The sequence below is a fragment of the Hoplias malabaricus genome, chromosome 14 (assembly GCF_029633855.1).
Source record: "Hoplias malabaricus isolate fHopMal1 chromosome 14, fHopMal1.hap1, whole genome shotgun sequence".
Lineage (NCBI taxonomy): Eukaryota > Metazoa > Chordata > Actinopteri > Characiformes > Erythrinidae > Hoplias > Hoplias malabaricus.
In genome coordinates this window covers 9253302-9278781 of record NC_089813.1, presented here as the reverse complement: position 1 = coordinate 9278781, position 25480 = coordinate 9253302, and the positions used below count along the sequence as shown (strand labels likewise).

The window sequence follows — 25480 nt, the reverse complement described above, 5'->3', positions numbered from 1 at the left end:
AATGACACTCTTGTACTTGTGCAGGATTTCAAGCTGATTCTTCAACTGCACTCAACTCTCTGCTTCCGCATCATATAAACATTTTAAGTCAGTCAGTGAACATTTCATTAACCATTCAGGGAAATCAAATACATAACTTGATTTTAAACAAATTTTATGTGTAAAAGCCACTCAAGCAAGAGGTAAATGAGTGTCTTGTTAAGTATTTATTGGTGGTTTACTTCATTTTTCTTTTGTTTTTCCTTTCGTAATTTTACATTCTAGTCAAATGTTGTTGTGCAGGACTACCTAGGATAGCTTATGGTTTTCACCAATACCAAAACACAGCATTGTTTGTGGGTATCAGTTTCTTTTTACTTTTTGTAACTTGTATAGTCTTCAGAGTAGGTTTGAATGCAGTTTCCCTAAACCAGTCAAATGTGGCTGTATTCCCATGCTGGGACAAGTACTACAAACATTTCAGGAGATTCGTTCAATGAGGGTTTTAGTAAATCAGACAGAGGTCAGGTGTACTTTCAAAAAGTAGATTAGTCTATTTATTAAAAAGAACTCAAAATTACACCCCTTTCAGTGCAAGTTTGTTCTGGAGTGGAGGTGAAGTGGCACGTTCTCCCCAGAAGGAGGCAGCACATTCCAGTAACGAAGACAAGAAACTTCTTCATCAAGACGGTGTTGGTTTAAACTGCAGATGAACACTGAATTGACCACGGTGTAGTTCCCTTATTACGGAGTTTGCTTCAGGAGGAATGCACAGTAATGAGATTCTCCCATAAAATATGAATTAACTCTTGCAATGCTTTTGGCAAAATCAGTTATGGATAATTATATCCTATTGCACTCAAATTTACCCATCAAGCACTGCACATATTCAAATAGTCTGGTCATGTCATTATCACTGGGAAAGAAGCACCTATAGCATGTACCCAACGCAAAACAGTCAGTCATCATTTCTCCCAAAGTAGTGCCAATACAAAATGTATATAGAATCTGAATACAAGCGTGAATGCATGATGCAGACGAGAACTGAACAAACTCAAGTCCAAAACCCCCTAAAACCCACTTTCAAAAACAAATAAAAATTAATTCTCAGTTAAATGGTTACGTTGTTTGACACTGAAATGCACAATCCTGGAGAAATTTAACAACAGTGGTGATAGGAACCAGGCATTCAAAAACCATAATGGTGGCATAAGACGAAAACAAATCACTGGCTTAATGCATGTGTACAATCACTTGGAGACCTCACAAGGTTTGAAAACAAAACAACCCTGTTCTTTTTTGTTTGTTTGTGGTTTGCTTATGTCAGTAAACAAGGGATAAAATAAGCTGTTGTGATTTTGTGCTGCTTCTTACAGAGTGCAGGCAAATTAGAATTATACTGCCCTCCCACCTCTGAGCACCGCCAAAACACAAATGGAAAAAGTTCAAAGAACATCTGCGTGCAGCTGTTTCACACACACTCTCATTTAAAGGAACACAAAGTAAGCTTTGGTAGTTTTCGTTCTGGGCCTCCCCTAGAGCTGCAGAGTATAATGCCTGGGGTAGCAATGACAGAGGCTCCAATTCTCCCTATTACAGGTCAATGAAGCATCACGATTTCAAAGCTGTAATGTTAGGGCAGTAAAAACATCTAGGTGTTGCTTTAAAGGAACAGTTGCTGTTCTGAACAGGTTTGTTTAGACTGGGATGTCTCCTTTAAAGCCTGAAATGATTATGAACATAGTGGCTGATGTTAAACCCTGCTCTGAGAAAACTCTTTAGACTAAAATGTCTTCCTTCTTTCTTTTTTTTAATCCACTCATGTCAATGGGTACTGGCATGGTGTAAAATAAAAACACAATGACAATGGTTTCATGAAGGTTCACTGATCATTGTGAACAGTAAATAAATAGGATATATAACAACCCTTTGTTTCTATCACCACAACTGGTCAGTTCTGCAAGGTACACTATAGTCAAATGTTTGACAACAAATCAATCAGAATCACTTCGTCAACAACTAAATTACACAATTTTGAGTTCCCCTTTAAGACTTAAGTCTTCAAATCAGCAGCACACAAAGACAGTTTCTACGGGCAGCCTTCACGAAACAAACGAGTGCTCCCAGGAGAAGGCAGACTGAAGACGTGAGACAGTCAGTGTTTCTGGGACTTGTCAGAGTTTCAGAGAGGAGGTGGGAAGAATGTGTGGAGTGTGTTTGAGTGTCAGTAATGAAGACAGCAAGAGGCAAAGGTTTGAACACTGAAGCTGTTCCTTTACTTGCACGTTCTGTCTTCATAAATCTCCTTCTGGTCCTTTTTTGCCTTTCCGGTTGGCCTGTACAAGCATTAAAGGAAAGGGTTAGTCCACAAGGCAAAGCCAGAACATACAGCATACATCCAGGTTTAAAAGCTGCAATATGTAAAATTTGGGGATTTGGAGACCCCTCAGGTAGAAATGAGTAATTGCACGGAACAAGCCAAAGCAGTTTGTAACTCATCCACCATTTTGAAACACTGAATGCCTTCCATGAGTGGATGAATCTGATGTTTATAATTAGTTTTATCTTGATTCAGCACAGAATGGACAATATGGTTTTAAATCATTTTATCATTTTAGGAAAAATTACGCAAAACTGCTGTAAGATATCTCGACAGCCAGGCCCGTTGTTAACAGTAGCTTTAAGTTTGAGAGTCACTTCACATGACAAGTCACTTGAGTAATCCGTTCTCTTCACTGGGATTGGGAAACATTTACCCATTGTTCTACAGTTGCAAAAAAGATAATTCAACTTTCTAACAGTATTATCATCTATCTGAAGTCTATCTGTAGTCAGTTTCCCTGTCCTTTCTACTCATTTTATTCTTCATTTGCTCTAAAAAGTAGCCATACCTTCACTGCCCTGCCACTGCCTGCATGCCTGTTCTAATGAGGAAACAAAAGCACAAGCTTTATATAGAAAGAACATGCTTTTAAAGTATCCAGAAGTGACACAGACTGCATTGAACTGTTAAATAAACAAAAGTCCCTTTATTATCAACTCGACAGGACATTGAAGAACTGAGTTGGCTACTTAAGGGAGTGTTCTTACCTGATGTTTTGGTTGTTCAGACTGTAAGCCCTTCACCTTCGATCTCTCTTGTTCTAACGAGGCATGTAGTAACGTCACCTGGGGAGAGGACACACTTGGGTTTTACTTCATTACAAATCAGGCAATGCCGTTTCAAATTTCCACCAACAATTATCCAACTTCTATGTCCAGCTTGATTACAGACAACAGCAAAACCATAATTTAAAATGTGTCAGTCACACCTGTGACGTGAGCTCCTCTTTGATGTTCAGAAGCTCTTCCACTTGCTGGAGGATTTCTGCTTTGTCCTTCACTGAATGAGACATTATACCATAAATCTATTAGAAAATGTTGGCTCCCTGTGTCGATACAGGGTGATTTAATAGGTTTTGTTTTGTACTCACTCTCTCCTTGTTGAAGCATCTTAAGTAACTGGCCATTTCTTGCCTTCACTTCTTTATATCTTTCCTGAGAAGAACAAATATGTTGATACACTTCTCTTCAATGGACATGGTCAGTAATTTAATGTCCAAAATACAAGATAAAACAGTGGTGTTTGGACATAGCTGTGATACATTATACATATCAGGGGTGTTCCATCTTTATTCCAATCAAGCAGAGACACACGGGAGCATATTTGTTGTGAAACTGGTCTCTGAGGACACACCAGTCCTTTAAGGAGAAGAATACACAGCCCTGGTGTACGCCTGAGACAGTAACATACTGTGAGATAACCTACCTCCCACTGTGAAATAGTCTTCTTCAGTTTTTCAATTTCTCTGTCCTTCTTTTCCAGCTCAAACTTTAACTGTTCAGTTCTAACATCCTTTGAGAGAAAGAGAGATATAGTATTATTCCTAAAGTTGAACACTGAAGGTCATAATATTTTAAATCCTAAGGTCAAGGGCCACATCTCAATGTATGAATATTTTTCAGTAGACTTGTCTCAGCTGGACATTAAAGCTTACAGACCATAAGATTAGAAGGAACATGTGGAACTGGTTGGCCTTGGCTCTCACCTGCTCTTGTTCAGAGGAGGTGTTGACCTCGTGGCCAGCGCTGGTGCTGTACTGCTCTCTGCGCTTGTCTCGCTGCATGATCCGACTCACGTCGTCCTCCAGCTGGTTAAAGAACTTCTCTTCATGGGCTGCTGGGTTCAGGGGCTTTGGCTCCTGATGTGGAGTGAGAGAGAATGGGAGAAGAAAACTGCTAATGACTAATTCTCATTTAACTCCTTTAAAATATTAGTCACTAAAGAATCCTTGCAAATTAGTAGCACTGTATAGACAACATAACTTTTAACTGAAGTCTTGTACTGTGTTACAATATGAGGAAAGATAGAGCTAGAATGAAATTATGTCCATTCCACAAAAAGCAAAGCCTAAGCTACTGCACACCATTTCTCACTTTATACCTGGTGTATTACTATATTCATATTATACTCAACCCAGACTGTGAAAGGTTTGTCAACTGCTGACCAAATACAACAAAATTCACTAAATTATATTAAAGGTTGGCGGCACGGTGGAGCAGCAGGTAGTGTCGCAGTCACACAGCTCCAGCGGCCTGGAGGTTGTGGGTTCGATTCCCACTCCGGGTGACTGTCTGTGAGGAGTGTGGTGTCTTCTCCCTGTGTCTGCGTGGGTTTCCTCCGGGTGACTGTCTGTGAGGATTGTGGTGTGTTCTCCCTGTGTCTGCGTGGGTTTCCTCCGGGTGACTGTCTGTGAGGAGTGTGGTGTGTTCTCCCTGTGTCTGCGTGGGTTTCCTCCGCGTGACTGTCTGTGAGGAGTGTGGTGTGTTCTCCCTGTGTCTGCGTGGGTTTCCTCCGGGTGACTGTCTGTGAGGAGTGTGGTGTTTTTCCCGTGTGTCTGCGTGGGTTTCCTCCGGGTGACTGTCTGTGAGGAGTGTGGTGTGTTCTCCCAGTGTCTGCGTGGGTTTCCTCCAGGTGACTGTCTGAGAGGAGTGTGGTGTGTTCTCCCTGTGTCTGCGTGGGTTTCCTCCCACAGTCCAAAAACACACGTTGGTAGGTGGATTGGCGACTCAAAAGTGTCTGTAGGCGTGAGTGAATGTGTGTGTGTGTCTGCGTTGCCCTGTGAAGGACTGGCGTGCCCTCCGGTGTGTATTCCCGTTTTGGGCCCAATGATTCCAGGTAGGCTCTGGACCCACCGCGACCCTGAACTGGATAAGCGCTTACAGATAATGAATGAATATTAAAGGTTTAACTCTATTAAACCCATACATAATGATAAATGGGCTCAGAACATTGTGATCCTTCTTAGGTTGAGTGCTCCTTGTGACTTTAAGCTGTGTGCCAGTTGTAGAAGTTTCTCCATGCATTTTTCTTTGGACTAAACAGACCCATTCTGACCCAAATATAAGACGAAGGACTCCAAAATATCTTAAGTTAATATGCATATCAAACATCCTAATAAAGCACTGAACGTTTTAAATTTCGTGACTTTTGCATTATTTGAAAAATTCAGACTTATCCTTACAGTCACCCAAATCTTAAACGAGGGTTCTTCACTCCTCAGCTGAAACACGCTCTAAAATCCATTTCAGCTGTTTATTTAACTTAAACTGAACCCATTCTTTTGCAAAACTGATCAAAAAATTTGACCACATTTCCTATCTCTACGAGGAGGCAGTCTCAACTGCAAGAACATATCTTTCAATTGGGGGAGTACAATAAATAAAAATAAAAAAAATCCCTAGTTTTTATCTCACTACATAGATACTGACCTCTTTTTCTGGCTTCTTACTCAGCGGATCTGGAATAGAAAGCTTCAGTTAGCATTTCTCATATCTCTCTCTTTCATACAGACACAAAAGCTAATACAAAAAGGATTCACACCCATGCTTCCATCCTGCTGAAAATCCTTCAAGGACACTGTACGTTTTTCCTTTCCTTGTTGGCTTTTCTTCTTCTCTTTCTTTCCCCCTCCTTTGGACTTTGGTGATGGTGTCTCCACACTTGCAGTGTCCTACAGACACACAACAAGAGCACAATTATGAAACACAAATACTATCAGGTCATGAAGACATATTAATGTGATATATAACAGCAATGACTCTGTCCAGTGAAGAGGTTGCTAGCAAAAATGAAGGCGTGACCACATTTTGGATTGGACTGTTGTATAAAGGTTTTTTTGCACAAGATTAAAAAACCCTGCTTCCTCAAATCAAAGTAAAGTAATGAGTGTCGAAAGCCGGGTCTCACTAAAGAGTTTGAAGAGTGTGTTGTCCTGAGCTGGTGACAAACTTGTATTTACTTTGATAGATAAGTGCTTGTCTCAGTGTGTGGTTGCACATACTTTTTTAAAAATGTCTGTTGACTTAAATACCTAATTATTCAGTTTTAACACACATTTATTTCTGCCCAGTATGTTGCCCTCACTTCACTTGCAAATATGCAGGACAGGGTGTATTTAATGACAGAACTGCAGAGTTTACCTTTTTCTGCTGCTCAAACTCTAGTTTACTCAGCATTAAAGCCTTTTCCAGGTCTGCCTCATACAAGTCACTGGTCAGCTACAAAAAAATAAACCACAAATACTCACAGTGTATAGAGTCAGTCGCAAGTAGGCAACAGTCAAATGCATGTGCACCAGACGGAAAAAAAAATGAGAAGAAACCACAGGGTCAGCTTCTCAGCAGACATTTCTACCTGCTCATCTCTCTGTTTCCACTCCTGCCATCTCTCCTGTGGGGCTGGGGCTGGAGCTGGGGCTGAAGTGCGATCCTTGGTGGTGGGCTGCAACAGATCATTGGCTAAACTCTGCAGTGTCAGAGGTGCAGCTGACTTCTGGGGCAGCTTCTTAAAGGCAAGGCTCCTGAGCTGTGAAGGTCCACCAAAAACAAACCAGGCTGTAAATATGTCTGAGGGTGTTTTTTTCTTTTTAAAGATGAAAAACACCTCATGGAATAGGCTTGCAATAACTTACATGCATACACAGTCATGGTTGGGAATTGAACAACAAGCGTCTTTCTCATAAACCATTGAAACAATGTTCTGAGGTGCTGGATTTTGCTTCAATGAAAATGTATGCATCCACCAAGCTCTACTTACTTCTTTGTACATTGATTTCTCAAAGATAATAAACATATTTATAATATATATCAATTCCAAATTAATTCAGAGTAGACTGATGTACTATAGAGAAACACACTATCAGAATTATTTTGGTAAGTTGGCAGAATTCCCCAATAAAAGGAACACTAGGTAGGATTGGGCTTGTTTTGCTCCTGGGTTCCCACACAGTTGCAGACTGTAATTAAAACAAGGGGGAGGGATAGAGAGTGCGGAAGATGGTTCCTACCCTCCTCCAAAATTTACAATGTGCATTTTCTGCAGTGCTGAACCCAGATAAAAGCCCTACTCTCCCTATTACAGGTCAATGAAGCATTAAGAGTAGTTGAGACAATTAAACAAATATCAAAACCTAACTGGCTAAACAAGAAATCTTTCATTGTAGGACAACTCCCTGGCCTTTCTCCTTCATTCACCTCATTAGTTTCACTCTGCTGCTGCTCCTTCTTTCGTTTCTTCTTCTCCTTCTTTTTCTCCGTGTTTTGGTTGGTTTTGCCACTGGGAGACTTCCCGGAGCGTGATTTTCCAGATGCACGACCACCTTTAGGCTTGCCTCCATCAGAGTCTGTGTCTGAGTCAGAGTCCACCTGCAGGAGGGCGAAGCGAGATGCTGTGGTGGGCACTGAAATGACTGTAGACGTCATGATGTAACTGAGAATAGAATAAAGAAGCAAAAGAAGACAAACTAAATAATTGACAGGTTTTGATCAGTCAAAAATATTGGGTTGAATGATATTTGTAAAAATGGCTCCATGTTGTGGTTCTACAAAAAAACATAGTACAAACAGAATACAGAAAATGTCATGTGGTCAGATGCTGACAAGTGTACTGTTCTTAGTGCTGTCAGTCTACAGTAGTGAGTTAAATGAGTTGAGAGGCTGCAAAATAGTTTTTACTCTAAATAAACAGTGTCACACTGTAAAAAACGCTTTTTTGGGCTGCTACTTAAACTGAGCTCACTCAGTTTAAGTCTTATTTAAGCCCTTCACTTAAATAAGTGTCAAGACCACTCCACTTTCCCATCCCATGAGAAGAAATGCACAAAAATATGACATTACACACAGTGAACCAAAACAGCCCAACCAGTGTTTTGTGATCTGCCCAAGTCTGAAAACGTGGTATAAAACTGATTTTGTGCTGCATCTCAGTCTCTCTTATCTCAGCAAGCTTATGCTCTTCACTCTTCTGTTTAGGGCCGTTTAGTCAGGAGGAGAACACTGCTGTGTTTGTTCCTTGTGGTATTTTGACCAAAGCATGTTTTATTAGGTCCCAAGAACTGTGTAAACTTGTGGAAAAAGGGAAAATAAGAAATATATGTTCCGTTTACACACAACTACAAAAAAAAAAAAGCATCCAAAACACAGTGAATTTTAAAACTCACTGTGATTCAAAGCCGTGCCAGGAGATGTGTTTTATGGGTGAAACTTGCTTCTATTTTGTATTAAACCTGAGTATATCGTCTCTCATTTTATCTGACCTGCCTTACTCTATGCTAATAGATATTTTTTATTATTTTTTACAAATAATAAAGACATCATGAATATATATAAATTCTATTATATTCATATATGAAAATACTGATCTTTTTATAAAAAATTTTAATGACAGGACAACTGAATTCCCTGCATATTTTGGACTTTTCCATCCCTTGTAACTTGTAGCTGACACTTTTTTTCAACCAGTCAGCTTTTCAGAATAAACCTCAGTAAAAAAGCACAATTGTGTTATAAGCCTGTTGTTTGGATATTCAATATTTGTGCTTTTTAATTTTTTACAAAGAGCAAATGACATGCCCACAGCACTCAAAACTAGTATGAGTCTAATAATACAGTGATATTATTCACATATCTGAATTTTATTTCTGAAGATATAACCATATTATTCTTGAAACAGTGTGTTTATTCGAGAAATATTACAACTGCATTTTCCAAATCGTGTTATGCTGAACCACAGCTTCAATTGTGAAGTGCTGTAATTTAAACGGTCAACATTCTGAGGAAAAGCCTTGCATTCTTTATTAAAATTAAAAAATAAATACATTTAACAATAATTATAACATATCATATTTTATGCCACTGTTTAAAACATTATGAATTATAATATGTATATTCTGGACCCACATTAATGAAATATCAGTGTCACCTGTGTGACAAATGCAGCCGATATCGGTCCTGCTTGCCTAGGTCCTGTTTAAAAAGTGCCATACAGCTGAACAAATGTAAATGTAGTACATGAATAATACGTTAAAATTCGCAAAAATCCGTCCAAGTCTTATTAAATAAACCACATATACAAAATGAATAAACAGAGGCTGCGCGAAGGTTATCTTCCTTAAAGCTGTAAGAAACAAAATCACAGTATTCTCATTGGGTCTGATAAGTTAGCTTTTGAGGTAAAATTTTCGTTCCACCTTAAATGGTGCATCAGGTTACAATCTGTAATCGAACAGCTGAACCTTTAAAGAGCGTAACCGGGGCATCATTTAAGGTGGAAAGAAAATTTCACCCTGTTCAATATGACGCTAACTTCAGATCCGTTGATTTAACTTTCTGGGCAGTGTCATGCCTTTCCGGAGACGCCGGAAACATGGCAGAAAGTCCTTAAGCTGTATGTTTTATGGTGTAATTTAAACGCATCTCTAAATAATTGTTTTTTTTTTCTTCGAAATTTAGCTGTTAGCCTTAAACGGTTGGTCATTGTTAGCCGCGCTGCACTCTTCCAGACACTTCTGAACAACGCAGGCGTTTCATATTTCTGTCTCATATGAACACATCACGGTGATAAAAAGGCAAAACGTAAACTGGTACATTTTAGTGGACCTTAAATGATAAACATTCACCTGTGAATATCTTCAAAAGTCGATATTTGTTGCAGACACACACAAAACGCAAACCCTACGTCGGCCCGAACAGACACACAGCAGGAGACAGCCTCTTTGAAACTCACTGCTAAATTCGAGTCGGGCTCGATCCCAATGCTCACCAATGTAGTGCCCTAGGAAGGTCAGGCTCAGGATTAATAGAATATGATATAATTAATATCATAATATATATTATTAATTATATATAGTTGGCTGTCTATTTAATAGTCAGCTCTTACCGTGCGTATATCAGTTTCTTGACCAAAGTACTGCACTATGAGACGGGGGCTAACGATCTCTTGTGATGTTCATACATTTTATTTAAAAAATGCCAGATACTGGGATTATTTAGCAGACTAAATTATAATAGAAAACAATAGATAATATTGTCCAGTGTGGCAGAACTTAGGTAATCCAAAAAAAAAAACAAGGTTAAAAAAAATTACATTATCATGGGACAAAAATCCTGAATTCTCTCTCCGCTCATCAATTATATCCCTAAAAAACTCATCGCTGTTCATCCAAATTACAGATTTATGTTATTTCAAAAAAAAAAAAAATCCCCTACATTTTAAAAGTGGCTTAGATGCAACTCCACACCTACAAATATGGAATTAGTAGTTGCCTCTATCTCTATCCAACTCTCTGCCACTCACTTGCAACTCAAAAGCCTGACTCTGAAAGTTGATGGAACTGGTACCTTAGATTTGTGATGTAAGAATCATGGCTGTCTGAATCTGCCCTTTTTGAGGCCGATTTGGTACAAAGCTCACCCATTGACTGCTTATTTCATTCATGGTATGTCTTCTACCTTATAAACACCACACTGACAGGTTAACCATGCTAACAACTTGATTTTCACTGGAGGGTTCTTTTAATGTAGAAATTATTTAATCCAAATGATTATTTTTGGTCCAAAGACATCTTCTGATGTTGAGCCACTGCCTTCCTGTTCCCTTCTGTTGATTTTCTCCACATTGGCCCTCGGTGTCAGTAGTAAATGCAGCGTGTATGGTGTATGGGGATGTGAGCCATTTCTTTGTGATGCTGTTTGGCATAAGGCCACAGGTAGAAGTCAATTAGAGCTGAGTTAATGTTGCAGCTCTTTCCGTCTCTCTCCTTCACAAGCTCCCAGAGGCAAGTCTTGATTCTCTCCACACCCCAGATAGAGCACCCTCGAATTTCCACTTCTCTCCTCTCCCCTGAATGCAACAGCTCACCTAGAACCAGAAGAATTGATAACAATAAATGTCTGTGTATGTACACTAATACATCGTCCATAGGGTTTTCCGTCCTCATAGACATTTGATTCAACTCATCAGTTAGTAACAGGTTTAAGAGGATTGTCAGAGCCAGGGAATAACTCCAAGCCCCAAGCCACAGTGTCACATAGTGTCTGAGAGGCAAAAGGCCTGTAACATATCATTTTAGCTTGAAAGAGTTTAACTTTCCAAAGAGGAGAGAGCTTTGGTGCCTCTACAAGTTCTTGCATATTTGTTAGGAGTCCCATTTCCTTTATACGATCATTGTTTGAAGTCTAGTTGATAACAGTTCTGTAAAAATTAGGAGAAGGACTTAACTCACCATTTTTCAGTGCCTCCATTAGCGCGTCTGAGTAGCGCAGTACCCCTAAATAGACGAGGGCCTGTGGTACTCTGTAATCGGCAAACATAGTCAGGTAGTCCAGGTTGGGTATGTTTCCCTCCCCTTGGGCCTCCATGATCCCCCAGAAATCTGCAACCAGGATCTGAGCGCGTTTATAGAAGGAAATCCTCTGGCCCTGGGATATCGACACCAGCGAAAGCCATGGAATATAAATTGAAAGCACATCAACGGCAGAGACACTGAAACTGTGTGGTTTTCTATAAAGTGATGCTCTGTGTTTGTGATGTCACTATGTGGATCAGTTTTCCATGTTGTCCTAATCATGTTAATTAATCAGTGATCATATTTATGTTTACCTCATAGGTGGCTTCATCCCTGTAGGAAGGAATGTTATCCACGACGTACTTGACCATCTTCTCAGCGTCATTGTGTCCTTGGCTCATGAAGTTCCGGAAGGATCCTCCATGCTGCAGGAGCACTCGTCCCGCCTCGATGAGGGCCTGGTGGCGCTCCCTCAGCATGGGCATGGGTGTGGCACTGTCGGAACGAAGAACATGCCCCAGCTCTTCCTCACTCATCTGAGAGAAATAAACCGGGTCTAAGATGGGCACACCTACAAAGAAGAGAAATCAACTGGATCACATTCAAAAATCATTAATTTGTGCATTCATTCATTCATTTTCTGTAGCCGTTCCGTACCATTCAGTGTCACACTGGGTCCAGAACCCACCCAGGACCAGACAAAAACATGCCACAATGTGCGCCAGGGCATCTCACACCAACATTCACTCAAACCCATGTATTTATGGACACTTTTCAATAGAAAAAACAAAATGTTAAATATGTCAGATGTAGGCTTAGCCATCTTTAAGAGTCTTGCCCAGGAACACCAACTGGTATATTAATGTGTTCCCCGTCTGAGACAAAATTGTGAGGCTTTGATGGCATTCAGCCTTAAGTTTTGGATTATAAACCCACTTCCAATTCATCCTAAAGGTACTGGTTGGACTTCCATCACCCCAGAGACCATAGTTTTACTGCTCCACATCCCAAAGCTGTGGGTTTTATATGTCTATAGTCAACATTTGACATAGCGCATGGTAACCTTAGGTTGGTGCATGGAAATATTGAAGTCATATGGAATATATGTTTATATCCTCCTATGCACTCTTGTGTGTTTAAATATGAAAATTTAAATAAAATAATCATGACTGTGGCGGCACGGTGGCACAACAGGTAGTGTCTCTCTCACACAGCTCCAGAGACCTGGGGTTGTGGGTTTATGCCCCGCTAAAGGTGACTGTCGGTGAGGAGTTTGGTGTGTTCTCCCTGTGTCCGTGTGGGTTTCCTCCTGGTGCTCCGGTTTCCTCCCACGGCCCAAAAACACACATGGCTACTCAAGTGTCCATAGGTGTGAGTGTATGTGTGACTGGCGCCTGCTCCTGGGTGTGTAACTGCCTTGCACCCAGTGATTCCGGGTCGGCTCCTGTCCCACCGCAACCCTGAACTAGAAAAGCGGTTAGAGACAATGAATGAATGTATAAATTCTAATTACTACAAGAAAACGTGGATCCAGATTTAAAAATGCCTTTTAATGTAAATAACAATATTTTAAAAAATATGAATCCCTGTGCAACAATTAATAATTAATAAAGGAAGTCTGCAAATATTAGGACATGTATGTTGTGCATATTTACCCTCGTCCACAGCCCTGGTGATGGCTGCACACAGAGACATGTATCCTCTGTAGGTGTTTCCCTTGTAAACGACTTCACACTGCTGGTCCTGTCTGTCTGGCCAGAAGGAGAAGTTCATGGTGTCCGTCACAAAGACCCAGTTAATGGCCTGCTCTGTGTCTAGAGAGGGAGCAAGCTGGTTCATCTTCTTCCAGCCGCTGGCCGTGAACTCTTCACTGTCCTTTAACTGGTACAACATCTCTGCTACTCTCTGGACTCCCTTCTCATCTACGAATACATCCTTGCTCCTCTCTGCCACAAACCGGCCAGACTCCCGAGGACTCAGAGGCTCCATTCTGCACCAAACATAAGATTTTTAGAATCATATTTACATCCATGTTTTAAGCGAACCTGGCACTGACCTTTCTTTGACTTATTAGTCCATATCTCTGTTCCTGTTGGTTCCCGTTAAGCAATATTCACCACATGGCGTAATTTATAAGACTCTTATTTTCCCACCTTTTTCCATCAAATCATAATGACCTTGACTCTGCTCTTAAAATGTCTTCCGATATTTGATTATATCACCATGCACTAGTAGGTTAGGCAAAATATATACCACTTCCTTGTATGCTCCCCTACCATAAAGATACACTATGTTCTAAAGTACATCCTGTTGCTCTATATATTTTGTGAGCTCCATTTTACTCTTGTTCTTCAATGGTCAGGACACCCTACAGTTCCACCAAAGGACTGGTATAATCTGGGTGTAGATCGTGGTGATGTGTTAGTGTGTGTTGTGGTGGTATGAGTGATACGAGGGCTGCTGGAGTTTTAAACACTCCAGTTTCACTTCTGCGTCTAGTAAAGTGGTCAGTGAGTGGGTACAGCATTTACCAGCACAACACAGACTAACATGCCATAACAAAATCAGTGTCATTACAGTGAGAGACGGATCTAAATCCCAAATAATTCCAGCTCTGATGTTGCCCTGTGGAGAATGTGAATATTGAAAAAAAGAATGAAAGGGGGATAACAACATCTGCAGAGTGACAATTACATAGGGTGACCAGACGTCCTCTTTTACCCGGACATGTCCTCTTCTTTAGACTTAAAAATATGTCCGGGCGGAATTTCACAAACGTCCGGGATTTTGTTTTTCTAGAGCTTACATAGAACTTCGAGAAGTTTCGTTCACAAACTAGTCCCGCCCTCCCCTACTCCGATTGGTTCGCTTGAGTGAGAAGGGGGCGTGGTGAAGTAGCCTAAACTCTTCTGAATTGGACGGTCTGACTGTAGAGCTACCGTTATTGGTCAATAACCTTCTCTGTAAACATTTAATTGGTCAGTCTGCACGTCAGTAGTCGTCCACCCACCGTCCTGATATTTAAAACAAAAAATGTCAAAATCTGAATTTATTCTTTATCCCAAAACAAATATCTAATCGAATATGAAAACACATGTATCACTGCACTCACATTAAGTGGCAAAAACAGTTTGTTTGAGATAAACTTTGAGATAAACTTCTGTTTTTTTACTTCAGCAGAACTGGGGTGAGTCTCAAATGGCTCTCTGCTCCCTACATAGTGCACGTCCTAGGCCAGGAATCAAGAGTGAACTAAATTGTTGGTACTGACGTTATATCCCGTGACTCGTGCAACTTACGGCTGAATATAGATGGCATTGTCCATTCGATTAAAGTGCACTACTTGCGTGTATACACCTTAACGCCCTACATAGTGCACTACATAGGGAGTTGGGAGTCGTTTGATATACAACCGCAAACTTCACGTTTCAGGGACTTTAATGCGCGTCTCAAATCTGTTCAGGAAAGTTAATTTTAGAGAATACACACCAGAATTCAAGATGTCGGGACTTCCACAAAACAACCTTCTGAAAGAGAAAATGAGGACAACTCTGAGGAAAGTCTGAAGAGAGAACGAGATAATAAAGACTAAAGTACATTCAAGGCGCAATATACACCCATTTCTTCTCGTCTGGAATAGGATTCAACAAGATCAACAGCGCCACCCAGTGAAACGGAGAGATAATGGGTCAATCCCAATACGCTCCATGCTCCCTAGGTAGAGCACAGTGTGGACTAAAATAACTGAATCGCCACCAAGTACACTATTTTTGATACAAAACAATGTATATTCAACTACAAGTTTCAGGACTGTGAATCTTGATTTAATGGACAATATTGATTCAAAGACGGTTTTAATGAGTTGAAATAGTTATCAGTGAATTTACTAATGTTCAAAAATTTACACTTAAACCTTTAAGTTTACCATTTTATTTTAAACTGATTTTAAAATGTATTCTATTAAATTTACATTTCCAATGTTGCTGCTTTCAAAACTATAGATGTGAAGGGCTCACTGTTTGGATGTAAAGTTACATGCTTCTGAGCCCTGGTTCCTTCTGTACAATCACTACAATTTTAAAGAAACTGAAACTAATTAAGAATAACTTGGAAATTAATCATTTATTTGTTCAAACTCACATTTAGACCTCTCTGAGACGTATGTCAGTGAAAGGATTCCACTGTAACATGTAAAGATTGTCAATTTTACAAAGAAACACTGCAGAGTTCACCCAGATTTCATAAAAACTGCCATTTCTTTTATTTCAGACAACAGGACAAATTTCTACAAATGTGTCTGGGAGAAGAAGACAAGTTGAGTAAAAAAATAAAATAAAAATATGAAAAAGCAAATAGAGGGCGCAAACTCAAATTACTGCTCTGCCCTAACAATACAATCTAATTTATAACTTTATATGCACTTTCTCCGTGTAAAAATAAAAAAACAAAATTACTGTGGGGGTCATTTTAGAGTGGCAAGCCTATAAAATTCCAGAGGTAGAGCAGACTGAATAAATACTGGGTTTTAAAAGCCCAGCAAAAACTGGAGAAAGGGAAGGAAACAACCACCAACATTTAGATAATATCTCCACATTTTACGGCATTCTGCAGAAGAGCCACAGCAAATCCTGGAGTTCTACGGCAGAGGAGAGACCAACACACTGACAGAACATGTACGGGAACTATGTTGAATATACAGACATTCTTTCCATATAAATCATTGGATATTTACATAGAATTTTCTCCATACAGCCACAATAAAGTTTTCTTCAGCTCAGTAAAAGAAAAAAAGGTTATTAAAAAAAAAAATTATACAAAATCTAAGTATCTGAGTACATTCTGGTCTGATTTGGATGGTTGGTTGAGAAGAAAAGCAAAGACAAATGCTCACACCAACTTGCTTGGAGCAAAAAAGACAACCGACATTAGCAAACAATAAACAAAAAAAAACAAACCCTTACATAGCTGTGTTGGGTGTTTGTGTGAGGCACTGGAAGTGTGCCGCTTGTAACAAAATGAAAGATAAAAACGGCCAAGCTAAACATTATCTCTCAAAGACCAGAAAATGTGAACATATCCCTACACAGGATTGAAAGTACTCAACCAGAAAATAGAAACGTCTGTTGTTTACAAGGTGATCGAGGGAGGTTTTCACAGACGTGCGTGTGCCTGGAGTCAGACAGCACTGCTGGAAGCAAAGAGCTGGAGTGGAGCTGCAGTGGACTGGAGGTCCTGAGAGAGGTGGAGACGGGCCGGTTAGTCATGGTGTCCCAGAAGGTGGAGAGCACTGTAGGGAGGAAAATGACAAGGGTCAATCACCACTGGAAAAAGCATTAAGTCTAAAACCAAAGAGTCTTTTCAAGCCATTTCTCGAGTGAGTACATTCAGGCCAACCCTTGCACTTCAGGAGTGTGGTGATTTTCCTCCTGACACTGGAGTAAATTTGTGTTCATTCATGCAAACAACCTACAGAAAGCTCAAGAGCTAGTCTCACCTATTTTTGGCTTCAGTCCCATCCATGGACAGTGTCATTATGATGATGATTCAAAGGTTATTTAGCTTTTAAACATTTCATGAATCCTTCGGTATGGAGCTTACCACCACCAAAGAAAGCGCCATGATAAAGAATTGACTTGTGGGCAAAATATGGATTAATACATACACAAATATACACATGAAAAGTCCTCAGCAGTGGTTCAACAGGCTTCACAAAACGTGTCAACACTAGATCTAGTCAAAAAGCAAACAACGGAATGCAAATAAAGGTTACTGGACTGAAAATGATCACACAAAGCGTGCCCTCTGGCCACACAGCAGCAGAGCAGTTTCTTGCTGTATGGTAACTGAATTAAAATACAAAGAATTCAAGGAAAGTAAAATGAATGCCCAAACCAAACCAAGTATTTGGAAAAGGGGGGCAAAGAAAGACCAGTCTTAAGACACTGTGGGAGTTACCTGTTCTGCAACAGGTACTGTGCGTTCTGAATCTGGTCCTGGGTGCCTGTGATAGTGATGATGCGATCTTCTGAGCCCTGCAGGGGCTCGTCAATTTTGATTGAAGCTCCGGATTCATGGCGTATCTGCTTAATCCTCTGGCCACCCTTTCCAATGATTGAGCCCGCCAACTGTGGTGGTGGGGATATGAAAATAATGTGCATAATGTACAAATGCTTGCACAGTTCCTGAAGCAATTTATGGAGGCCTGGACTGTATATGGATTCTATTGGTCATGCTCACATCTTTGGGAATGGTCACTTGTGTTGTGATGACAGGGCCTCCCATATCACCATAGTTGCCCCTTCCACCTGAACAAAACCCAAAACAAATCGACAAGAGCCAAGGTTACCATAAAAAGCTGACAGTATTTCATTTATTTCCAGTTCACCAGCATACAGGAAATAAATCTTACCAGCTTGATAGTTGTCCCATGACGAGTTGTTGTCTGGGGGGGAGGGGGTGGAGATTAATAAAATTGACATATTTTGCATTTTGAACATTAAAACATTCTTATCACTGTATAAATGATGTAATTAAGACTTACCATAACCACCATCATTCTGCAGAGGAGGATAAACAGGGGAGGGAAAAGAAAAAGAAAAAACTAAGAACCCCAAACGCACACCGTTTTTAGGAAACTAACAATAAACCAATGCCTGCCTTCAGTCGCCCTTCTGTTTCTATGGAAACTAGCAATTCAAGAGTATCTGTTGCCAGGTAACAGTGGGCAGCTGCTGTGTCTCTCTGCCGACCATCTGCCATTAAAGTGTGGGAGGACACTTGGCATGGACACCGTTTTGAGTTTGCATAGCTTCACTCTCTAGTTTAGGCCGGTTTGAGTTTGCATAGTTTCACTCTAGTTTAGGCCAAAGTCAAAGCCAAAGTTACCACTGAAGATTACATCTCGTTTTCTCTTTCTAATTGATTAATAAATTGTATAATTGCATTTCAATATATCAAAATATAAAGACGTACTCACCATGTTACTACTGTAACGGTCCCGGGGTCTGCCTCTCCTTTCCCCACTGGAAAAACAGAGCAAATAAAATGTGTTCATTTATAAATTCATCTGTAGAGATTAATCTACCTCTGAATGTATAGAGGTCTTAAGTTAAACCTCAAAACTAAAAAGGACATGCTGAATTGATAGGGTGAACTTACTGTCTGTCATCTGAGTGGCTGCGGTGGGAGCTGTAGTACTGCTCGTCCCTATAAACACACAAAGCTTGTCAGTCGCCAGCATGGAAACGTCAATAATGCACTTTTCAACATTTAGCCGCTGTTACATAGTTAATTCATTTCCATAAGTGAATATATAATAAAATTACTCAAATCTTAGTTGGATTGCAACTAAGATTAACTAATGAAAAAGACCATAAATAAGGTGATATAAAGAGAATCAGACATCAACTGTAAAATATAGCATTATGTATCATTCAGTCGGCTCACCCTCTGCGGTGGTGGGGCGGTCCCATGTGCATGCTCCGTGGAGGGCGTCCACCTCCCCTGCCGCCTCCACGGGGTGGAGGGGGGCCCCTGCGTGGGCTCATTTCGTCGTAGTCTCTCCTGCTGTGTGGCACATGGTGACCTCCACGTCCGCCACGGGGCGGCATGCGTTCAAATCCACCACCACTGCCACGATCCCTTGAAGGGAAGCCTCCCATTGGACGGCGGCCTCGTTCCTCATACATGGTGTAGCCACCATAGTCATAAGTTTCATCGTAAAAATTGGGGTCGTATGGCTGGGCGCGACCTTTAATAGGTGCCTAGAAAAACATTAATGTAAAAGAAAAATAAAATTAATAAAAACAATATACAACACCTCATTGCAAATTCACAAAACAATACAAATAACACCACAAAGACAACACGAGCACCTAGGGGATAGTGTCACATTGACAGGCTCTCTAGGGAGAGTCTAGTACCTTTCTTCAATTAACATAGTAGAACAGCCTACTACTGCAAGAGAAGAAATTTGACTGACATACAAAAAGACCAATCTAAAGTCTGTTATTTTTAGCTTGATGTGTAGGAGGAGGCAGATGCCCATTTAGAACGCAACTGGCAGAACCCAGACAGTGAGACCAGCTTAACATACTAAAAAGCATCAGACTCTCCATCAAGTAGTGGGCAAAGCATCTGTGGCTGAAACTATTTAAGGGATCAGGTTTTCTGCTGATTGGTCAAATGATGAGCTAATTATTTACAAGCTCTTAATATTTTTCTTTTTGTTGGAGTCTAGAATTTGTAAAACCTTTATCATTCAGCAGAAATATAATGATTACAAGAGCAGAAAGCATGATTATACTTTACCTCAACAATGAGTTCCAGCATGGTCTTAATACACTCGACAACCTTTTCAGCTTTGCCTCCGACTAGCACCACACGGTCAGTCGACTGAGGGCAGCACTCCTGGAACAGCTTGATTGTTGTCTGAGTGCTCTGGAATAATAAATAATTCAGTGACATTACAATGCACTCTAGTGCGGTATTCACCAATTTCCACCAACTGTTTTATAGAAGAACCAATCCAACAAGGGCAGGCCTTTTAGTTAGAGATTCCAGCAAGCCTCACCTCACGCAGCTCTTTGATTTTTGCCCCCTTTACACCAATTATGCTGCCTGCTAAGCTCTGATGGATCAGCAGCCTCAACTCACAGTCAAAGTCTGTCCCTTTATGATGCTGGTACTGTAGAAACCAATCAGGAGAGGCAGATTTTACAATACAATGTTTCCAAACAGATCAATTAAAGTGTACTAAAAAGGTATAACACGTTAAACACAAAGAACAGCGCTCTCACCTCCTCCAACGTGGGGATGATTTTCAGCAGAATATCAGCCACAGTTGGGATGTCGGCACTGATACTGAGGATCCTTTAAGCGTGTGAATGAATTGTGTCACGCAGGGAAAGATGAGAGTAAAAACAACTATTAGAGTAGTGTAATGTACCCCTGCAACATTTCACTCTTGTCAGAGCCTGTCTGCTGTACTGTGTCTGAATGAATTATCCACAGGCTAGCTGTGTGGTCATGCACTCCCTCATGCTTTTTGACTGCACAGAAAAGGAGTGATGAGGCGCAGCAAAAGAGGAAACAAAAATAAGGTGAAGCTCCATCCGGTCCCTGAAAAGGCAGGATGGAGAAGAGGAGGAGATGCACTTTGTGTAGTAAAGGAGTGGTCAAGAGCTTTAGCACACGTTAGCTCTGATGACACAGGATGGAGGGGAGGAAACTCAATGGGCAAGAGAAGGGGAAACAGAGGAGAAGAATCTAAGGTGTGGAATGAGTAAGTGAAGCAAGAACTCCTTCACCGTTAGAGGATAGATGGACAGATTGGGGACAAACAGGGAAAATGTTGAGGAGAAGAGATGCACAGCAAGGATCACTGGCAGCAATCAGTCTTTGGGCTCTCCAAATAAGCCAAATACCACAGAAACACATCAACAATACAAACAGAACATGAGAAGAGTAATTACTGAATTTTGCACTGCCCCCTCACCCTTATATAAATGATCTTTTCATTAGCAAGAAATGTTAACAGAAGAGTAAAACATTGATCAACAGTGCAAATATGCTTTAAAAAAAGCTCAAGCAAGACAGACTATATTATAATAGTGTATTTTTGGTCTTTTCTTGGGTGAGGACGAAGAGAGATAGCACCTTTGAAAGGGAGGGAGTCATTAAATGACAGATGGCAGAACAGGCATTTAACATATCATTACAGCATTATAACTGACAGTATTGTAATCATATATAACACATGAGTGGCCGTTTATGGCAATAGGGAGTATTCTGGTACAAGGACATCATTAACAGTACTGATATTGGCAGTAACAGTGCTGACAGTACTTGGAGGTTGGAGTATCTGAGTGGCACGTACCGCTCGGGCCCACTGCTGTCTGGGACTGACACAGTGGCATTGTACTGCAGGGGCGGGGCCAACCACCCAGAGCAATCAAGCACACAGATGTCAATCAAGTAAGGCGCCCAATAGGGAGGGCACGATTATGGGCGGGGCCAACCGGGGAGTCAGGAGGTCAGGCGGCAACGCAGGTGGGCGGGACAAGTCGATCCAGAATATGGGAATTGGCCAAAAATAAATAAATAAAAACAAAAACAAGGAAAAGGGGAGAGGGAGTGGAAGAGGAGTACATTTTTAATTGTAAAAAACTTCACTGCGATTTCATACTCTCATAATGTTGGAGGAGAATGGAGGACAGGACAAGAAGAAAAGAGCAATGAGCATGTGTTTTGGCCTGTACAAAATACTACTGGGCTATGCTTGCTGCTAAATACATTTAAAGTTACTTAAAGATAACACAAGACTTTTTACCAGAACTCCAGAGATTTTAAATCTCTTCATAATCTGTTTACTTACTTCAATTATGCAAAAAAGGCGACAAAGTCTACAAGATGTTGTGTTTGTTTTCAAAGACACTAACATGGTAACATTACTCTACTGCACACAAAAGTCTGCTCTGCTTATCACAGTTTACAGTCCCTCTATACACATGCATGTAGGTTTGCGTGTGTGTACTAGGCTGAAAAACTAGATCGCCATGTACTCACGTCTGTGCGCAGAGCTTTAATATTCTTGCCTGCCTTCCCAATCACTGCTCCTGCATTCTAGATGAAAAATAAAAGCAGTTAGCCACAACACGTGTCTTGAATTACGACGATCCTTTGATGTATTAAAAAGACGCTCACTTTGCTCTGCAGCAATACACGCAGCTCCACTACTTCCTCTGACTTTCGGGAACGTTTATATGTAGGTTCATCATCACCGTCCTCTGCAGGACGCTTGCCTGGGAAGACATGTATAACCATAAGCAGCCGCCCCAATGCATAGTCCGCAATATATAAAAACATGTTATTTAACGTAGAAATATGTAAAATAAACTGAAGCTCACTCTCACAGGACATGGTACCAATCAACTATATCTATATCTTACCATTGCTCTCTGTGCTGAATGTGGTCTCCTCTTCCTGTTGTTCGTTTTCTGTGTCCATTATTTACACTGCCTTTCCTGCAAACCTGAAAGACCTAATAACCTAATAAGGACGAGAAGCCTATATTATAAACATGATTTTCAAAAAATGTTAAAAAACTAACCTTTAGCCTTGAAAACTTACCAAAGATTTATAAGCCCAGTGTGGTTTTCAATGTCTGGCAGTGGTTAAACCCACAAGGTCTGTAAATAAAGGCAAGGGGGGCGGGGGGAAGAGTCATGTGAGTTCATATCCTTAAAGAATTAGATCATTCACTTATTAAATTGTGTTAAAAAAAATTGTTTTAGATGTCAAAAACCAGAAGAGAGCTGAAACCCCACACTCTTAAGTACATTTTGGAACACCCCTCCACACCATTATAACATGTAGCAACATGCACACAAATATATATATATAAATAAACAGTGTTTGGGCATTTCTGGGACCCTGCTGGAAGATTATGACCAAAATGAGACACAGTAGTGTGCTGTATACTATTGTGTATCTTGAATTAAGACTTGAATCAGATTTTCCAAGGAGGTTCAAGTCCCACTCCAGGTGACTATCTGTGAGGACATTGTTGCGATCTTCCAGTGTCCTCCAACTGTCCAAAAACACAAATTGGTAGGTGGATTGGTGACTCGAAAGTGTCCATAGGGGTGTGTGTGTCACATATTACAGACCACTTATCTTTTTTACACAGTCAAATATGTTGCCAAGTGTGGTACTCACAAATATAACACACACTGTATCTGTATTGTAGCTAATAGCACATGTTATAATAAAAATAAAAATTTAATACAATACAGGACATCTGTTAGTCTTATCAAATAACTAATTTAAATAATTGTTTAAATGGGTTCTCTTCATTCCATGATTCATTTAGTTAGTAGAACCACTGCTGAATGAGCCAAACATTATTAATGTTTAAACCTGTGGTGGCTGTTGTTGAGTTTTAAAGCTTCCTCAGTCCTATGAAATGAGGCCCAGAGGCCCTTGGGCACTGGCCAGTAAGCAATCCTACTGTGAAATCACCACTGATCTCTGATCAGATGAGACTTAGATACTCAAAAAGCAACACATCTTTTCTTACACTGCCTTTAAGAAAACATTTTTATAAATAATATAAACAAACACAACTTATCAGTATCATCACACAACAACCCCAAAACAGCCTTCAAGTAGATACAAATATGAAAGATATGAAAAATATGAAAGACATTCATAACTAAGGGCAAACCACAAAACAAGGAAACAAAGCTCACTGTTTTTCACATGACTAGAGAGAAATACTTAAGAAACCTGCTTTTTAACCCCATTTATCAATTCACAATCAGGCTGTTTTAAAAGGTCCAATAACCTACATATCCCCGACACTTCCATATAAAACGTCTGAGGTACCAACTCTTTCAAATGAGATGCTCGTCTCTTAATTTCAGTATAAAAGGCAGGGCTAAAGTGTTGTAGGCTGAAGCAGTTGTTACTGATCTGGATATTACCCAGAACTCAAAACGGGTTGTTAACGACACTTAGTGTCTACAGACATTGGTAAGTTTTAAAATGGTCCACATCACATTCACTCAATAAAACAGCCAGCAAGATATTTTCCCTATATTGGCCCGTTAACTGTAAACTCTCCTAGGACCGTAGGCAAACTGATTTATCTATCACTAGATAAAACTAAATTTCACAGAGGGGAGGGCTTAAACTGCTTAAAAACCGTAGGGGACAAAAAGACATTTCATAGGATTAACCTAAAAAGGGAAAATACCCAGGAAAAAGACACTTAGGTCGTTCCCAAGCATTACATATCTTGTTCCCACACGTTATACGTCGCGTTTGCACGTCTTAAATTTGTTATGAAACAATGTCAGCTGCAGGCCTCCTTCGAAAACAAAATTGAGATTACAAGACCAATGTTATATCTTTATGAGACAAGTCGTTCCCATGCAACATTAAGTCGTGTATACGCCTTAATTTTATTATGAAGGATTGCTGCCATCAAAGGCTACGTAGATATACAAGATAATTCCAGATATATCACCCGTCCAGTAACTACCTCAGCTGTCGAGCAAACTAAAACAAAAAAAAATCATCTTTCAATCTTAAACGTCTTTTCTCCACAACATAACCTTTCGGTTGCTGAGCAGCAGCCCCGACTCAAACAATAGGTGAAAGAGGCCACCTAGCCAAGCTAATTTCCTCTTACTCTTTGCTCGTTCCCATTTTTCGTTCCACCTTAAACGACGCATCAGTTACATTCAAACCGCAGCGCCGTTTAAGGTGGACTGGGGAAGTCGAACAAGAAGCTGGCGGTGAAGTCGAATCGCCGAGAACGCTGGGCGCTTGTAACTGCTTTCATAAATACTTTACCGTTGTGTTTTGCACCTAGTTTGACCTATTCTACAGATAATGCACAACACTATCGAAATCAGTTGTTTTAATAGGACCGAATAAAAACGGAGTAAGACGAAAATGAAAGACAAGCTTAAAACATTAGCATATGTTAGGCTAACCACCAAGCGGAAGCACCACCAAACACCCAGCAACAACAATAGCATAAACGCCGCTTCCCAGTTCAGATATTACATAGAACGTCAAGCTAGAAATTCAAGCGCAAACGCACCGAAAACAGAATACGGAGTTAAAAACATAAAAGAAACGGCAAACAAACATGGTGAACCTGTATATTTATTTCACAACGAAAAACATGGCAACCAACCTTCTCCGCGTCTAGCCTCCAACAAACAGATGAGGCCCAAAAGCCTGAGGAAGAAAGAAAAAGCCGCCGCAGAGTCAGCCAATCAGAGTTCGTCCCTCCATAACAAGTCACATTCGTATTGGTCAAA

At 40.4% G+C, this 25480-nt stretch overlaps 3 protein-coding genes across 6 annotated transcripts; all 3 read right to left on the bottom strand.

Annotated features, from left to right (window-relative positions):
* Nucleotides 1-474: 474 nt before the first annotated feature.
* On the bottom strand, nt 475-10109 carry gkap1 (G kinase anchoring protein 1). Of its 2 annotated transcripts, XM_066643130.1 has the most exons (13): nt 9978-10109; nt 7555-7789; nt 6716-6886; nt 6502-6579; nt 5903-6032; nt 5791-5819; nt 4068-4220; nt 3788-3874; nt 3453-3516; nt 3291-3361; nt 3070-3147; nt 2871-2903; nt 475-2315 (listed from the first exon to the last, which is right to left on the bottom strand). In XM_066643130.1, the coding sequence occupies exons 2-13, from the start codon at nt 7780-7782 to the stop codon at nt 2274-2276; spliced, it is 1164 nt and encodes a 387-aa protein (XP_066499227.1). In that variant the 5' UTR covers nt 7783-7789; nt 9978-10109; the 3' UTR covers nt 475-2273. The 2 variants fall into 2 exon arrangements, with proteins under 2 accessions (XP_066499227.1, XP_066499229.1); XM_066643132.1 differs by lacking the exon at nt 2871-2903 and having other exon boundaries at nt 478-2315.
* A 675-nt stretch (nt 10110-10784) lies between these two features.
* On the bottom strand, nt 10785-15275 carry qng1 (Q-nucleotide N-glycosylase 1). 3 transcript variants are annotated; one of them, XM_066643134.1, is made up of 5 exons: nt 15135-15275; nt 13301-13635; nt 11960-12216; nt 11583-11778; nt 10785-11218 (listed from the first exon to the last, which is right to left on the bottom strand). In XM_066643134.1, exons 2-5 carry the CDS (start codon nt 13632-13634, stop codon nt 10989-10991), a joined length of 1017 nt encoding a protein of 338 aa, XP_066499231.1. In that variant the 5' UTR covers nt 13635; nt 15135-15275; the 3' UTR covers nt 10785-10988. The 3 variants fall into 3 exon arrangements, with proteins under 3 accessions (XP_066499231.1, XP_066499230.1, XP_066499232.1); XM_066643133.1 differs by lacking the exon at nt 15135-15275 and adding an exon at nt 14367-14423; XM_066643135.1 differs by lacking the exon at nt 15135-15275 and adding an exon at nt 14340-14417.
* A 518-nt stretch (nt 15276-15793) lies between these two features.
* Nucleotides 15794-25433, bottom strand: hnrnpk (heterogeneous nuclear ribonucleoprotein K). The gene is made up of 17 exons (XM_066644245.1): nt 25354-25433; nt 22776-22834; nt 22595-22694; nt 22350-22447; nt 22212-22268; nt 21523-21566; nt 20444-20516; nt 20218-20331; nt 19956-20084; nt 19092-19408; nt 18804-18851; nt 18622-18667; nt 18187-18202; nt 18055-18087; nt 17883-17950; nt 17601-17770; nt 15794-16932 (listed from the first exon to the last, which is right to left on the bottom strand). The coding sequence occupies exons 3-17, from the start codon at nt 22650-22652 to the stop codon at nt 16902-16904; spliced, it is 1302 nt and encodes a 433-aa protein (XP_066500342.1). The 5' UTR covers nt 22653-22694; nt 22776-22834; nt 25354-25433; the 3' UTR covers nt 15794-16901.
* Nucleotides 25434-25480: the final 47 nt, after the last annotated feature.

What these genes read in the sequence shown, in the direction of transcription:
- gkap1 (XM_066643130.1), bottom strand. Translation starts at nt 7,782, where the DNA reads ATGACGTCTACAGTCATTTCAGTGCCCACCACAGCATCTCGCTTCGCC. An exon ending in GGAAACAGAGAGATGAGCAG is followed by an intron (nt 6,580 to 6,715) that starts GTAGAAATGTCT and finishes ATTTTTTTGTAG; the next exon opens with CTGACCAGTGACTTGTATGA. An exon ending in CCTCCTCTGAACAAGAGCAG is followed by an intron (nt 3,875 to 4,067) that starts GTGAGAGCCAAG and finishes TTTCTCTCAAAG; the next exon opens with GATGTTAGAACTGAACAGTT.
- qng1 (XM_066643133.1), bottom strand. An exon ending in GGGATGAAGCCACCTATGAG is followed by an intron (nt 11,779 to 11,959) that starts GTAAACATAAAT and finishes TCGATATCCCAG; the next exon opens with GGCCAGAGGATTTCCTTCTA. An exon ending in AATGGAGGCACTGAAAAATG is followed by an intron (nt 11,219 to 11,582) that starts GTGAGTTAAGTC and finishes TTCTGGTTCTAG; the next exon opens with GTGAGCTGTTGCATTCAGGG.
- hnrnpk (XM_066644245.1), bottom strand. Translation starts at nt 22,652, where the DNA reads ATGGACACAGAAAACGAACAACAGGAAGAGGAGACCACATTCAGCACA. An exon ending in TGCTGGAACTCATTGTTGAG is followed by an intron (nt 19,409 to 19,955) that starts GTAAAGTATAAT and finishes ATGTTTTTCTAG; the next exon opens with GCACCTATTAAAGGTCGCGC. An exon ending in CCGCCCCACCACCGCAGAGG is followed by an intron (nt 18,852 to 19,091) that starts GTGAGCCGACTG and finishes GTGTGTTTATAG; the next exon opens with GGACGAGCAGTACTACAGCT.